The 13,945-nt window shown below is 48.2% G+C and overlaps 1 protein-coding gene across 3 annotated transcripts in view; it reads right to left on the bottom strand.

The window, feature by feature from the left end:
- The window catches only part of GPR107 (G protein-coupled receptor 107), a 65,262-nt gene that overhangs the window by 35,250 nt on the left and 16,067 nt on the right, over positions 1-13,945 (bottom strand). For all 3 annotated transcript variants that reach the window (XM_039229438.1, XM_039229440.1, XM_039229441.1), the window contains exons 2-7: positions 7,285-7,407; positions 6,918-6,968; positions 6,588-6,667; positions 5,450-5,589; positions 2,689-2,726; positions 1,193-1,249 (exon numbers count right to left, since the gene is read on the bottom strand). In XM_039229438.1, coding sequence (XP_039085369.1) covers positions 1,193-1,249; positions 2,689-2,726; positions 5,450-5,589; positions 6,588-6,667; positions 6,918-6,968; positions 7,285-7,407 — 489 coding nt within the window. The remainder of the gene's footprint in view (positions 1-1,192; positions 1,250-2,688; positions 2,727-5,449; positions 5,590-6,587; positions 6,668-6,917; positions 6,969-7,284; positions 7,408-13,945) is intronic.

The raw sequence follows: 13,945 nt of genomic DNA on the forward strand, positions 1-13,945 counted from the left end.
AAAAAAAAAAAAAAAAAGAAGCTAACATTTGAGCAGAGGCTCAAAAGAGGAAGAAATTAATCGTGTGGATTCAGAGGGGCCGGCACTCCCGCCAGTGGGCACTGCAAAGCAGAGCCTCAGGCTTGATCGTTTCTGGGAGCGGCACGGTGGCCTCTGTGGCCGGAGCAGAAAGAGGAGCCGTGGTCAAAGACGAGGCAGCAGCCAGCCCACGTGGCCTCGCAGACCCGGAGGGGCTCCAGGCTTTGGCCCCAAGGCAGGTGGGAAGCTGCTGTGGGTTCAGCAGCAAGCATCCGCAGGCTCTCCGTTAGCTACTAACTCCTAGGGGCAGTAAATGTAAAGAACACAGAAAAATTGCTGAGAGAGGCAAAATGATCTACGCCGAAGGCAGTCGGGACAGCGGATGCAGGGATGGGGGGCGCTGAGGTGGTAACAACACAGAGACTCTTGGCAGGGAGTGGGTTACACGGGTGTGTGCGTGTGCCAGGACTGATGGAACTGCACGTGCAAGACCTGTGCATTTCATTCACTCTACACAAACTCGACCTCACTGGACGGAAACTGTTTCGGAAAGAGACAGTGATTCTTCCAAACTCAGGATGAAAGACGATTTGTATAGCGCTTCACAAAACACTTTCATGTTTTTAAAAAATGACACTTATAAGAGCTCTGAGATGTGGCCCATCAGTTTTCACTTTTAGATGACCGAGGAGCGGGCGCTGGACCCCGTCCCGAGGCTGTGATGCTGCCACAAACCCGCGGGGCCAGCTGGGCAGGTCCCTCAAGGCCTCCGAGCCCCGGTGAGCTCACCTCTCTAATCCTAGCAGCATCATAAATGATCGCCACGGATCCCCCCGGGCACAGAACTCTGTGCTTCTAGAGCATTCTGTATAGGGGCCAGCGCGGGATTAACGAGGCAGAGGTGTGGGGACAGCCAGGCGGACGCGGGCTGGACTCTGGGCCCTGTCACTCACGCTGCACAGTCACAAAGTGGCTCATTCTCGGAGACCTGACCTGGTAAGTGGGGGTAACCACCTCCACCTCATAGGGCTCCCAGGGAGAGAGCCACTGCATTCGAGTGACTGACAGGTCGCATGCCTAGATATTCGTTCCTAAACTCACACTTCCTTTACAAACTTGCTCTCTGACACTATAGTGATAAATCCTACAAAGATGACTCGGAGACAGTACATACCTGAAAAGAAACTGCCCCATCACTATTGTGAACAGCAAAGGACTTTTCTCCCGTTGCCTAAAAAACAAGACATAATCACCTGTTTTAGGAGGATACTGGCTGAAAATGTACGCTAATGAAGATGAAAATGACAAAAACCCAGAAACACATCCTTTCTAAATCCTAAACTGGGTGACCTTCGAAAGCTCCCCAAAAATAAAATTCACCATCCTTTCAAGATGTCTGAAATCACCTTTTCCAGAGAATGGTAATCCCTCCTCACCTACTTCCTTTTCTCTGCGGTCCTTTCTGCCTCCGCACTAACCCCCTATTCCCGGCTCCCGCCCTCCCGATCCCGCCCCCCCCCCCCCCCCCCCCCCCCCCCCCCAGCACATCTCTACTCTTACAGCTTCAGCAAGACTACGGATGCCCGCTCAGGCCACACCCTGACACCCCACCGGGACGCCACTCCCGATTTCACATGATCAAATGCCACGGGTGTGACGGACCGGCTCTCAGCAATGGAAAGGTACGGAAGGCCTACTGATACCAACAGCACGAAATGAACTCAAAGCAATGATGCGGCGTCAGAGACGACAACTCCTGCCCTTGCGGAACTTCTACAAAGTTCTGCGTTACGGGTCGGCAGAGGCAGATGGCTGCATGCTTCAGGACGGGAGGCGGCCAGGGGCACAGAGGAGCTTGCAAGGTGAGGACCATGTTCACGGTCTTGGTCGTGGGGGCGGGTTCACGGGTGTACACTTAGGTCAACACTTATCCAACGGTCGCTTTACGTGTGTGCGGTTTATCGTATGCCGATTAAACCCGAACACAGCTGTTACAACGCAACGCTGCCATCCGATGCCCCTCACTGAAACCTCAAGATCTCCCCAACCCAAAAAGGTTGCCAATTTGTACTTCTGCGATTCCTACCACCTCCTCTTCTACTAAAAGAAAGGACAAAATAGAAACCCAGCTCCCCTGCCTCACCCCCAGCCCCTTCTTTCCCATTCCTCGTGACCCTGTCACAGCGCTGTGTGTCGTCACAGCGGTGCTCTTCCGGGTCCTCCTGATCATTCCACTCTCCCGGCTCCCAGGCTCCTCCGCACATGACCTTCAGAACAACATCTGCCCCAAACACCATCCGTCTCACAGTCTTTCCTGATCGAGAATTCCTCAGGACTTCCTATTTTCTGTACATCCACAAATGCCCTTCGCTGTCCGGCCCTACGTCAGCTAAGACCCCTCTCTCTGCTCCCAAAGACACACCTTTCATTTCCCACAGGCCAGCGCTCGGTGTCTGTCACGCTTGTTCCTCTAACGTGGTAACATCTCTCCAACAGCAACTCCCCGTGGATTGGGCGCAGAGGTGTGTGTGCCTGTTTATGTGTATGTACACACATTCATATCTGCATTCATATCCGCACATACGACCATTTATATATGTACCATACGCACCTATACACGGGGCTACAAATATATCCAGAGAGGCTGAGCAGTGGCTGGTCGGTTCTTACCTTGGAATCCACTGTACTTCTTTTAGACTTTCCACTGCCTAGAAGCAGAAATGTTTACAAGATGTTATTGTGTGATTTGGCTTTTATATGTATTAAAGTCTCACTGTAAGAGGCCCCAGCCTTGTTTAATAACAAATAAATCAAACAAGGTGAGGCTGGATGCTACCTTGTAGAATCCAACTCCTCAGACTCCAAAACAATTTTTCTACTGCAGAAGCAGCAAATGGGAGATTATAAATGCTCGCTTTCAAAAAAATTTTTTAATGTTTATTTTTGAAAGGCAGAGCACAAGTGGGGGAGGGGCACAGAGAGAGGGAGACACAAAATCCAAAGCAGGCTCTAGGCTCTGAGCTATTCAGCCCCATGAGTGGGGCTCGAACTCATGAATGCAAGATCATGACCTGAGCTGAAGTTGGATGCTTAACCGACTGTGCCTCCCAGGCACCCCAACAATGCTCTCTAATCAAGGATAATATTCAGAAAAAAAAAAAAAAAAGGATAATATTCAGTGCCAACAGGGAAGCTCATCTCTGAATACTCTAGTGTACGTTATTGCCAGAGACGCCACATGGCGTGACCTTCCCCATTTTCTAAGTAGCCACAGTTAAAAACAGATCACTGTTTAAATATGAGGGACGCCTGGGGGGCGCAGTCAGGTAAACATCTGACTCCTCTGATTTTGGCTCAGGTCATGATCTCATGGCTCCTGAGTTCCAGCCCCACACTGGGCTCTGCGCTGACAGTGTGGAGCCTGCTTGGGGATCCCCTCTCTCTCCCCCTCTCTCTCTGCCCCTCCCCTACTTCTGCGTGTGTGCACACATATTCTCTCAAAATAAATAAAAAAGAATATATATATATATGTGTATAACAATTATTTATACATATGGAAAAATACATAGCAAATAGTAGCCTATTTGATACTTTTCACTGACAGCAAGTTGTATTAAGTTTGCTAAAGGCTTCTTTCATGGAACAGAGAGGGTATCTGTGCCTTATTTTTATTTAAGATACCTTCACGGGGAAGACAGGGTTTCAACCTCGCTATAGGGAGAGGGCTTCGAAATAAAAGAAGGAAAAGAAAGTTTTCCATGCAGCGAACGTGTATGTGAGCATGAGAAACCAGGACAAGAAGGAAATGGTGCACAGACACGAAACTACACCATCACGTAAATGTGACGTTTCTGTATGTCTTTTAACTGGGGTCAGAGTTTTCACAAACTGAATAGAAAATGTGTCAGTAATACAGGAAAGAGTAGGTTCTCTTTAAGTACTAAACTATTAGAGGGGCGCCTGGGTGGCTTAGTCGGTTAAGCGTCCGACTTTCGCTTCGGTCATGATCTCGCGGTTTGTGGGTTCGAGCCCCACGTCGGGCTCTGTGCTGACTGCCAGTTCAGAGCCTGGAGCCTGTTTCGGTCTGTGACTCCCTCTCTCTCTGACCCTCCACTGCTCACGCTGTCTCTCTCTCCTAGAAATAAATAAAACATAAAAAAAAAAAAAAGAACTAAACTATTAGATAGACCTGACAGTTAAGAGGCAATAAATATAAACTGGCTAATCAACATACGGAGAAAAAGGCGCAACCTCAGGAGTTAAGCGTGAACAAAAAAAACATGAATATTCTTTTCGCCTTTTACTTTGGGACTAAAACAAACCAAAATCCCAGTTGTGGCTGGGACATGGTGATGTGGTCACTCTTCCCACGTGTTTTCCAAAAGGAGTATCAATTCAGACAACTCATTTGGAAATGGACTGGAACTCCGCATCAATATCCTCTCAGTATTCATATCCTTTGAACCAAATATTCCAATTCAGGGAACCTATCCTAAAGAAAATTCTAGATATGACCAAAGTTCTCCAAATAAAGAACATCCCGCACAGCAATACTTATAACAGCCTGACAAGGGACATACGCCTCCTTAAGGGGAAAGCCTGAGCAAATTCCAGGATCCATATACTGGGATGGCTGATAAGAACGAACTATCTTAAAGTTGAGTGAACAGGGATGCTTAGGAAATTACAAACAGGACCATAACTTTTAAAAATCAGGGGCGCCTGGGTGGCTCAGTCGGTTAAGCCTCCAACTTTGGCTCAGATAATGATTCGTGGTTCACAGTTCGTGGGTTCAAGTCCTGCATCTGGCTCTGTGCTGACAGCTCAGAGCCTGGAGCTGCTTCTGATTCTGTGTCTTCCTCTCTCTCTGCCCCTCCCCTGCTCGCACTCTGTCTCTCTCTCAAAAATGAATAAATAAGAAAAAATTTTTACAAAAAATAAAAAGCAAATGTTCTAGACCCACCCAGCAAACAGCTCAGAAGAAGACAGAACTACTGGGGTGCCTGGGTGGCTCAGTCGGTTAAGCGCTGGACTTTGGCTCAGGTCCTGATCTCAGTTTGTGAGTTCGAGCCCCGCATTAGGCTCTGTGCAGGTGCAGAGCCTGCTTGGGTTTCTCTCTCTCCCTCCCTCTCTCTGCCCCTTCCCCACTTGTGCAAGTGCTCTCCCTCACTTTCTCAAAAATAAATAAACTTAAAAAAAAAAAAAAAAAAAAGAAAACAGAAATACTCAAATTCTAACACAAGGGTGGAGAAATTACTGTTCTGTTTCCCCTTTCTCCCAGTTTCTACTTTTTTCTTTGATGGTTATTTATTTTTGTATCACCTCCAAAATAAAATAATGCTATGAGTGTGTGTGGTTTTTACTTGGGGACGAAAAAGAATCTACGAGGCAGGGCAGGAAAGGAAATGCTATTCTCCACCTTACAGCTTACCTGGTTTCTGCTGAGTCTGGTTACCCGCTGGAACAGGGCCGACGCCAGGCTCCTGGCTCTGGCCAAGGACTTTCTCATCCTTGCTGAAGACGATCCTTGGTAACTGGGTACCAGCTTCTGGTGGGGATCTCACTTTCACCCTACATTCAAGTAAGAGAGAAGTAAACAAGCTCAAAGTCACGCTAGGGCTCTCTGAGTCCCCGAGTTACACTGTTTTGGGGTCTCAATCCATCATCTCAAGTAGTCCTTGCGATGTCCCTGATGCAGCTTCTGCTGTCTGCTTTGTACACCTGCTGAAACGGGGGCTCCGGGGGGTTAATAACGTGCCCAAGAGTGGCTCGGCCGGAAGTAGCCAGGCGAGGACCTGACATCCTCCCCCCGAAGCTTTCATTGCTAGCAACCACACGGTTCAGATGAACACACTTCCCCCCTTACTGTCTGTAATGTGTTAACAAATTGGTGCACAAGGGAAACGGGACGAAGGGGACGATGTTAAAGTGCACTCTGGGAGGGCACGTGGGGGCAGCGGGCACGATCGGTGGCCTGCGGGACATGCACTCCCTCTCTTCTCCCCCCTTAGCACTAAGACCCCAGCCTGCCAAGGAGGGGCCGCTGAGGCCCGGTGCCTGAGTAGACACAGGAGCTGAGCTCGCACAGTCAAGCTGGAGGGGGCACTTCTAGTCCCGCCCGACGGGGGAGAGGCCTCCCTCTCTCTCCCTGGGTGTCAGCTGAGTCTGAATAACGAACTCACCCTGTCAGACATGCCACACCATTTCACACTACCCTGTGTCGGCCTCGAACACTCTTTCCTGGTTCGTCTGGTGAAGCCCACTCACTGGAAGGCTGGATGGGCCAACAGGCGCGTGAGGCCTTCCCTTCCCTTCTCTCCTACGAGTCCCCAGTTTCTCGGCCCTGCCACCACGTCTACATCGCCGTGAGCGTGTGTATTGCTGCTGGGTCTCCGTCACTAGTCTGCAAGCTTCTCGGGGCCGGCACCTCTGTCTCCCTCGTCACGTTCTTAGCCTCCAGCCTCTGGCGCAGTAACTGGCACGTGGCCGACATTCAGTGTGAGCTTAGCTACTAGCTGCACCTTGACTCTCCTCCAGGATGGAACTGAAGCAACGCTGGAATTACTTACTCACTTCTGGAGATGTCTAGGATCAGCACAGTGACAGAGAGAGACTGTTTTTTTAAAATACAGTAGTTCACATCTTCGTCCTGAGAAAGGAAGACCCAACTGTCCATCATCTTATTCATTCACGTCAGGATGAGAACAGAAAGTTTTTGGGACCACGGCAAACAAGCCATCCATCCTCCCTCCCAAACAGCACAAAAACTGCTCAGAGCCGCCCGGAAGCGAAAGCAGCCCCCACGCCGGGGACAGAGCAGTGACAGAAGCAGGATGTTCCCACCCAGTGTCTAGGGCTCAAGTACAAGAGAGTAATCAGGTCACGCATGTAACGCTCACCAGATAAGAAGAAAATCCATCATTTTTTGTGCGGTCCAGGCTGAATCCAATCTAAAGGGGGTGAAAGGAACAGAGGTAAGTAGCCACACAAGGCTCTCGCATCCACACCTTTCTTACTCAAAGAGCAGGAGAGGTGATCCGTTGGCCCGGCCTTCCCTTGGTCCTTTGGGCAATCATTTGTAAGAAGCATCCTCAACTGCTACAATTATTCAAGAATTACACCTTCGGTGTTAAAAATTAAACTATCTGAAGCCTGTCCACAAGTTTTATTTTCTCTACATTCTGATCCTTCGTACTTATGAGGGGTGACGCTCTCATCTACATGACAGGAAAGGTAAAGCCCTTGACCTCCTGGAAAGGCACTTACAGTTGTGTCCTTGTCTGTGGCTCCTTCAGGTTCATTCACTGAAAGGCTACTGACATTGACCACCATGTACCCATCCTTGAAGAAGCCGAAGGTGTTCAGATGAACCTTATGCCTCACGTCGTCCTAGAGAGATTGGCAGTGGTGGAATTAGTTTAGATGGAGACGTTAACTTGATTTATTTAACTGATTTATTGCTTGGGAAACTCCGATATCTAGCTAGCCAGCCCATGTTTCCATATACTTGGCAACATATACGACGTATATGCCTTAATCTTGCTCCGAAAGCTGAAGAGGACTCCTCAGAAATTCACAAGATATCAACAGTTTTGCAGAAAGAGGCATAAACAGATTCAGTTCTCCCCATGCATTTGTGAAGGTCCCAGGGCAGACGAGGTGGTCAAGCGGAAGGTGACTCCCCGGGAAGGAGGAACAATGTCTTAGTCATCCTCACCAGCTTCCTGCCGGCACAAGGCCTGGCATCCAGGAGACACTCGAAACATATGGGGGGGGGGGGAGGGGAGTGGCTGAAGGTGCTCCAAGAATACACTCATTTACATGAACCTTCTTATGGGAGTTTTATGCACCTGCCCGGCTCCCCCCACTGCAGGACGATGAAGGAAACCTGACCTGACTTCTCTCACCGACAATACAATTTTTAACATCTGCATCTAACACAACGAAACGTACAACGGGGTTTCAGGAAACGAAGCCTTACATGACAGGAACCCAGGCACTGGCTGGGTGGGGCGCGACCCCGCGGACACAGGGCAGCCCTGAGACTGCGCCGCATGGGCAAATGCCCCCCGTGCCTGCTGGGAGTCCGTCTCAAAGTGGCGAGTCCAATCTCGACGACGCCACTACATTTTAAGGCCAAAGGAACAACAGTACCAGTGAACACTTCTAAAACAGAGGCTCCACGGACACACTTCATTTCAGGTCAAGTTACGGGTTTTATGCTGAGAACCACATCCCTAAACGTGCACCTCCCGAAGGTGCTCGCAGTCACTAGGTTAAGCTTGGAGATGCAGGGCACTAGGCTGAGCGCTTTTCTAAACCCTGCATTTGCTTCCTCCCCCAACCTGCAGAGTCCTTTCTGCTACTATTTGCATCTGGCTCATGGTTTTAAATTCTACCCTTTGTTTCTTTCCGTTTTTAACATAAGACATCACAAGGCACTGAGCTGCTCTGGGGGCTCTAACTCTCCCCTCCGGTGGTCCCTGCTGGCTCTCACGCTGGCGATTTCTTTGCGTGAGTGGGAATTTTCTCCCTCTAGACCTGGATCTCCTAGACTTCAGAGGTAGCCTAAAACCGCAAACCCCGAAGTCTCGCAGGAGAGGCGGTGGATCGGATCTACGGCCGAGAAATCATAAGCTGTACCCCCTACATAACAGCTAAAACACACGTTTTACTGCCATTAGGGGGGTTGTGTTTCCTCACCCGCTCAACAATTCAAGGACTATAGCTCTAAGGGTCCCATAATATTAGGGGCTAAGGAGAGGGACCCAGCTCCAGCAACACCCCAACCCCACCCTCCTTGCATCCAAGGCTCTGGCTCCAGAGGGCGCAGCTTCCCCTTCCCCACGGTCATTTTCTTTTTTGGGGCCTCTAGGAATTTCCCTGACTTTCCTAGGAGCAAGCTACGCACTTACAGTACGTTGCTGGACCTCCACTTCCTGGTAGGACAGAGTAGCGTGGGACGGGAACTCCCAGGGGGAATGAGACAAGCAGAGAAGATCACAGAAGTCATCCGCTGGAAGGCTCGACCACAAAACCCCAAATGCTGAAGCTCACGTGCTTTCTCAGGATTCTCAGAGAAGTGATTTGAGTGACTCTTTCCTCCATGCTCCCGAAGGCGCGACAAGGCTACTACCACCCTAGGCGCACGGGAGAGAAATCGGTTCGACTGCCTACGATGAGTGCCCCGGGACACTGCGGCTTCAGACTCCAGCAGGGCGCCCAGAGACAGAAGGGATGAACAAATGCCTGCCCCGTGCCGCCGAACCTCACAACAGAACAGTAGACTAAACAAGCCTTATCGCTGTACGACCCAGGCAAGTGCAGGGAAGCCGGTGTGCGGTAAAGGAGGTCAGATGGGGAAGATCCTTGGGAAGAAGAGGCTGCAGTGCCTCAGTGCCCGGTAACTCTGTTGCTGGCTGCACAAGTGTGTTTACATGGTGGAAATTCGCAAAGTTATGGGCCAACGATGGGTATTTTTTAGCATGTGTATTCTACAAGAAGGTTTACGCTTCATAAATATGCTTCTTCTAATTTATCCAGCATTTAGATGCTACATAGCAAAACGGAAGCCTGTTAGAAAAAAGCTTCACTCATTTAGTCCGCCAAGATATTTTCTAGGTATTTGGGGGGAAATGTTTCAATTACAAGCTTATATAAACATTTTTTTCTATATAAACATTACATTCCTTTACTGTTTTTTTCTCACTTTAATATTATCACTTCACTTGATAAAACAATGTTACAAAATACACATTTTTGAAGAATTTTATTTTGATGTTTTGATTTTGATGAAAGAGAGCACGCGTGCACGTGTGAGTGGCAGAGGGGCAGAGAGAGGGAGGGAGAGAGGGAATCCCAAGCAGGCTCCACGCGATCGGCCCAGAGCCTAACATGGGGCTTGCGTCCAGGAACTGTGAGATCATGGCCTAAGCAGAAATCAAGAGCTGGACGCTTAACCGGCTGAGCCACTCAGGTGCCCCTCCATCATTTTAAAAACTGTGGTAAAAATACACAAATCATCATATTTAACAAGCACCACTGATAATTACAATGCAGAAAGTCGGCAAACCGCATGTTGAGAAATACTCCTCTAGAATCTCAAACATTCACAGCAGCATGTAAGTCCACACTGCCCACACCTCCCGAGAAGCGGGCTAGGGGCCAAGGGCTTTCCCGCGCTCTCATCCTCACCCCACCCAGTGTCATTCAGAGCAGCCGCCCCACGACAGGGGACGCAGACACAAGTTCAGGGTGAAACGACTGCCTGAGACAACACAGACCACCAGCGGCGAGGCTGGGAGGGACATAGACCTGACGCGAGAGCCGTTTCCACCCCGCCTCCCCGTGTGTGAGGGTGATGGTGATATGGTATTAAATTCAAACTGGACAACCCAAAAGAAACAGACAAGTTCCTGAAAACATACAACCTCCCAAGGCTGACTCCTCTTAAAGAGGCAATCTGAACAAACTAATAATGAGGAAGGAGACCGAATGGGTAATCAAACAGGAAAAAGAGTTAAAGGCAAAACTAACAGGAGCCGCTCTCGAACTCCTCCGAAAAACCGAAGAGGCAGGAACGCGTCCAAACCCATTTTACAAGGCCAACATTACCCTGATACCAACACCATGTAAGGACGCTACAAGAAAAGAACAGTCAAGGTCGATATCCCTAATGAACACAGAGGAGAAACTCCTTAACAAAACACCAGCAAACCGAGTTCAACAGCACAAAGAAGGTCATACGCTGTGATCAGGTGTGACACACCCCCGGGATGCAAGGACGACCGAATACATACAAGCCAGTCAGTGCGATGCGCCACACTCACACAACGAAGGGAAAACAAATCCTACAGTCACCTCGATAAAAGCGGAAAGAGGATTCAACAAAATAGATCATTTCATGATAAAGACTCTCAACAAATTAGGTGCAGAAGGAATGCACCGCAGGGTAAGACAGGCCATATAAATGACAGCTAACACCATCCTTAACAGTGGAAAGCCGAAGCCTTTTCCTCTAAGATCAGGAACAAACTAAGGTTCCCACTGTTATTGCACCTGTTCAACACAGTCCTGGCAGTCCTGGGCGGAGCAAGGAGGCGTGAAAAAGAAATAAGAGGCATGAGACTACAAAGGAAGATGTAAAAGTGTCACTATTTACAGATGACATGTTATTTTATATAGAAAACAATAAAGATTCCACTGTTAGAATACGTGAATTCCTTAAAGCTGCAAAATACAAAAATCAATATAAAAAAAAATTAGCAGTGGGGCACCTGGGTGACTCGGTCCGTCAGGCATCCGGTCTGACTCTTGGTTTTGGCTCAGGTCACAATCTCATGGTGCCTGAATTTGACCCCATGTCGGGGTCCGTGCTGGCAGCATGAAGCCTGCCTGGGATTCTTCACCCTCTCTCTGCCCCTACCCCCCATATGGTCTGTCTCTCTCAAAACAAAAAAACAAAACTTGAAAAAAAAAATTAGTGGCATCTCTATACACTAACAACGAAGCATCTGAGAGAGAAGTAAAAAACATTTTTTTTAACAATAGCATCAAAACCAATAAAATACTTAGGGATAAGTTTAGCAAAGGAAGTGACAGATCTATATACACTGAAAACTATACAAACAATGATGAGAGAAACTGAAAACACAAATAAATGGAAAAACAATCTGTGTTCATGGATTGGAAGAATTAATATTGTAAAAACGTCAATACTATCCAAAGCAATTTATGCATTCAATGTGAATCCTACCAAAATTCCAATGGCATTTTTTCTTTTTAATTTTTTAATGTTGAGACAGAGAGAGACAGAGCACATAAGGGGGAGGGGCGGAGAGAGAGGGAGACACGGAATCTGAAGCAGGCTCCAGGCTCTGAGCTGTCAGAACAGAGCCCGATGCGGGGCTCGAACCCACAAATCGTGAGATCATGACCTGAGACAAAGTCAGATGCCTAACTGACTGAGCAACCCATCCAACGGCATTTTTCACAGAAATAGACAAAATAATCCCAAACTCACATGGAACCACAAAAGACCCCAAATAACCAAAGCAATCTTGAGTAGAACAAAGCTGGAGGCATCACACTGCCTGATTTCAAAATATATCACAAAGCCACAGTGATCAAAACAGTGTGGCATCGGCATAAAAACAGACCTCGAGACCAACGGAACAGAACAGAAAGTGCCCAGAAACAATCCCAACATTTACGTCCAGCTGGTCTTTGACAAAGGTCCCAAGAATACCCAAAGGGGAGGAACAGTCTCCGCTGCAAACGGTACTGGGAAAACTAGATCTCTACAGGAACAAGGATAAACTGGACCCTCTCTCACTCCATGCACACACATCAATTCAAAATGGACTAAAGACTTACATGCAAGATTTTGAATTGTAAAATGACTACTAGAAGAAAACATAGGGAAGAAACTTCTTGACACTGGTCTGGGCAATGATTTTTTTGGGTAAAACCAAAAGCACAGGCAACACCACCAAAAAAAAGGCAAAAACAGACAAACGGGATTGCAACAAACTAAAATACTTCTGCAGAGGAAAGAAAACAAGAGAGTGGAGAGACAACATTTTGAAATGAGAAAAAATATTTGCATAACTTGCAAATACCTGAGTTAATATTCAAAATACATAAGGAACTCAACTCAGAGCTAAACAAAAGCCAAAAACCCCCAAATAACCTGATTTAAAAATAGGCAAAGAATCGGGGTGGGGGTTGGGGTCGTCTGGGTGGCTCCATCGGTTGAGTGTCTGACTTTGGCTCAGGTCATGATCTCACAGTTGGTGAGTTCAAGCTCCATGTTGGGCTCTGTGCTGACAGCTCAGAGCCAGGAGCCTGCTTCTGACTCTGTCTCCCTCTCTCTCTGACCCTCCCCCATTCATGCTCTGCCTCTCTCTCTCTCTCTCTCAAAACTAAATGAACATAAAGAAATTTTTTAAATAAAAAAATGTTTGGTGTTACCATCTGCCAGTCTTATCTGTGGGACCTGCACCTCACCTAACCCCCATCCCTGTTACCACATCACCGTGTCAGACAAGGTGCGTGTGGAAGGTGTTCTGCAAACTCTATTTTACTATACAAATCATAGAGACACAGACACTTTGAAACTAGAAGGAACCAGGAAGGTCATACATTCTAATTGCTCATTCAACTTTATTTGATCCAATGCAGTGTAAATAAACCAACATTTACACAGTAACCACTAACGGCTGAAGCCCCAAACATGAAAAGCACTCGGTCCCAGAAAAAATCGCCCACAGTCAGTCCTGGGTGAGGAGGGATACAAAACCCACCCTCCTGCCGTGGGGGAGCCAGCGGCCTGGGTGCTCCGGGGCCAGTGCCCCGTCTATTCCGCAACCCCTGTGCCAGAGCGCTCCGGCCAGCGTCTGGGGATGAGGCAGGAGGGAGAGAGTCGGAACCCTCACGTTTCTCCCTCCAGACCCTCTCCTAGAAGGAGCAGCGAGGTCAGCTTCATGAAGACTGGCTGAGGAGGAGACACGGGATGGCGGGTGGGGGGGTGCCAAGGGAGGGTTACAGGACAATATCAGACACAAACAAGGAGGATTTAATACATTTTCAACAATCACGCTATTCTTTCTTTTTTTAAGATTTTAAAGTAAGCTCTACACTCAACATGGGGCTCGAACTCACAACCCTGAGATCAAGAGTGGCATGCTCCAACAAAACCAGCCAGACCACCCCCATTATTTCTATTAGCACTGACACAGCACTAATGTCTGTTTCCCCAAGGATTTCAGACACTGCAAACACTTGACCTTGCAGCCAGTATTATGCTAAGAGTTTTATCTACCACCACTTACTCTTTTTTTAAGGTTTACTTATTCATTTTGAAAGAGAGCAAGTGAGTGAGCGAGCATGGTGGGGGGCAAAGAGAGAGGGGGAGAAAGAACACCAA

Source organism: Hyaena hyaena, unplaced genomic scaffold (genome assembly GCF_003009895.1).
Source record: "Hyaena hyaena isolate Hyena2069 unplaced genomic scaffold, ASM300989v1 scaffold_38, whole genome shotgun sequence".
In the NCBI taxonomy this organism is placed as follows: Eukaryota; Metazoa; Chordata; class Mammalia; order Carnivora; family Hyaenidae; genus Hyaena; species Hyaena hyaena.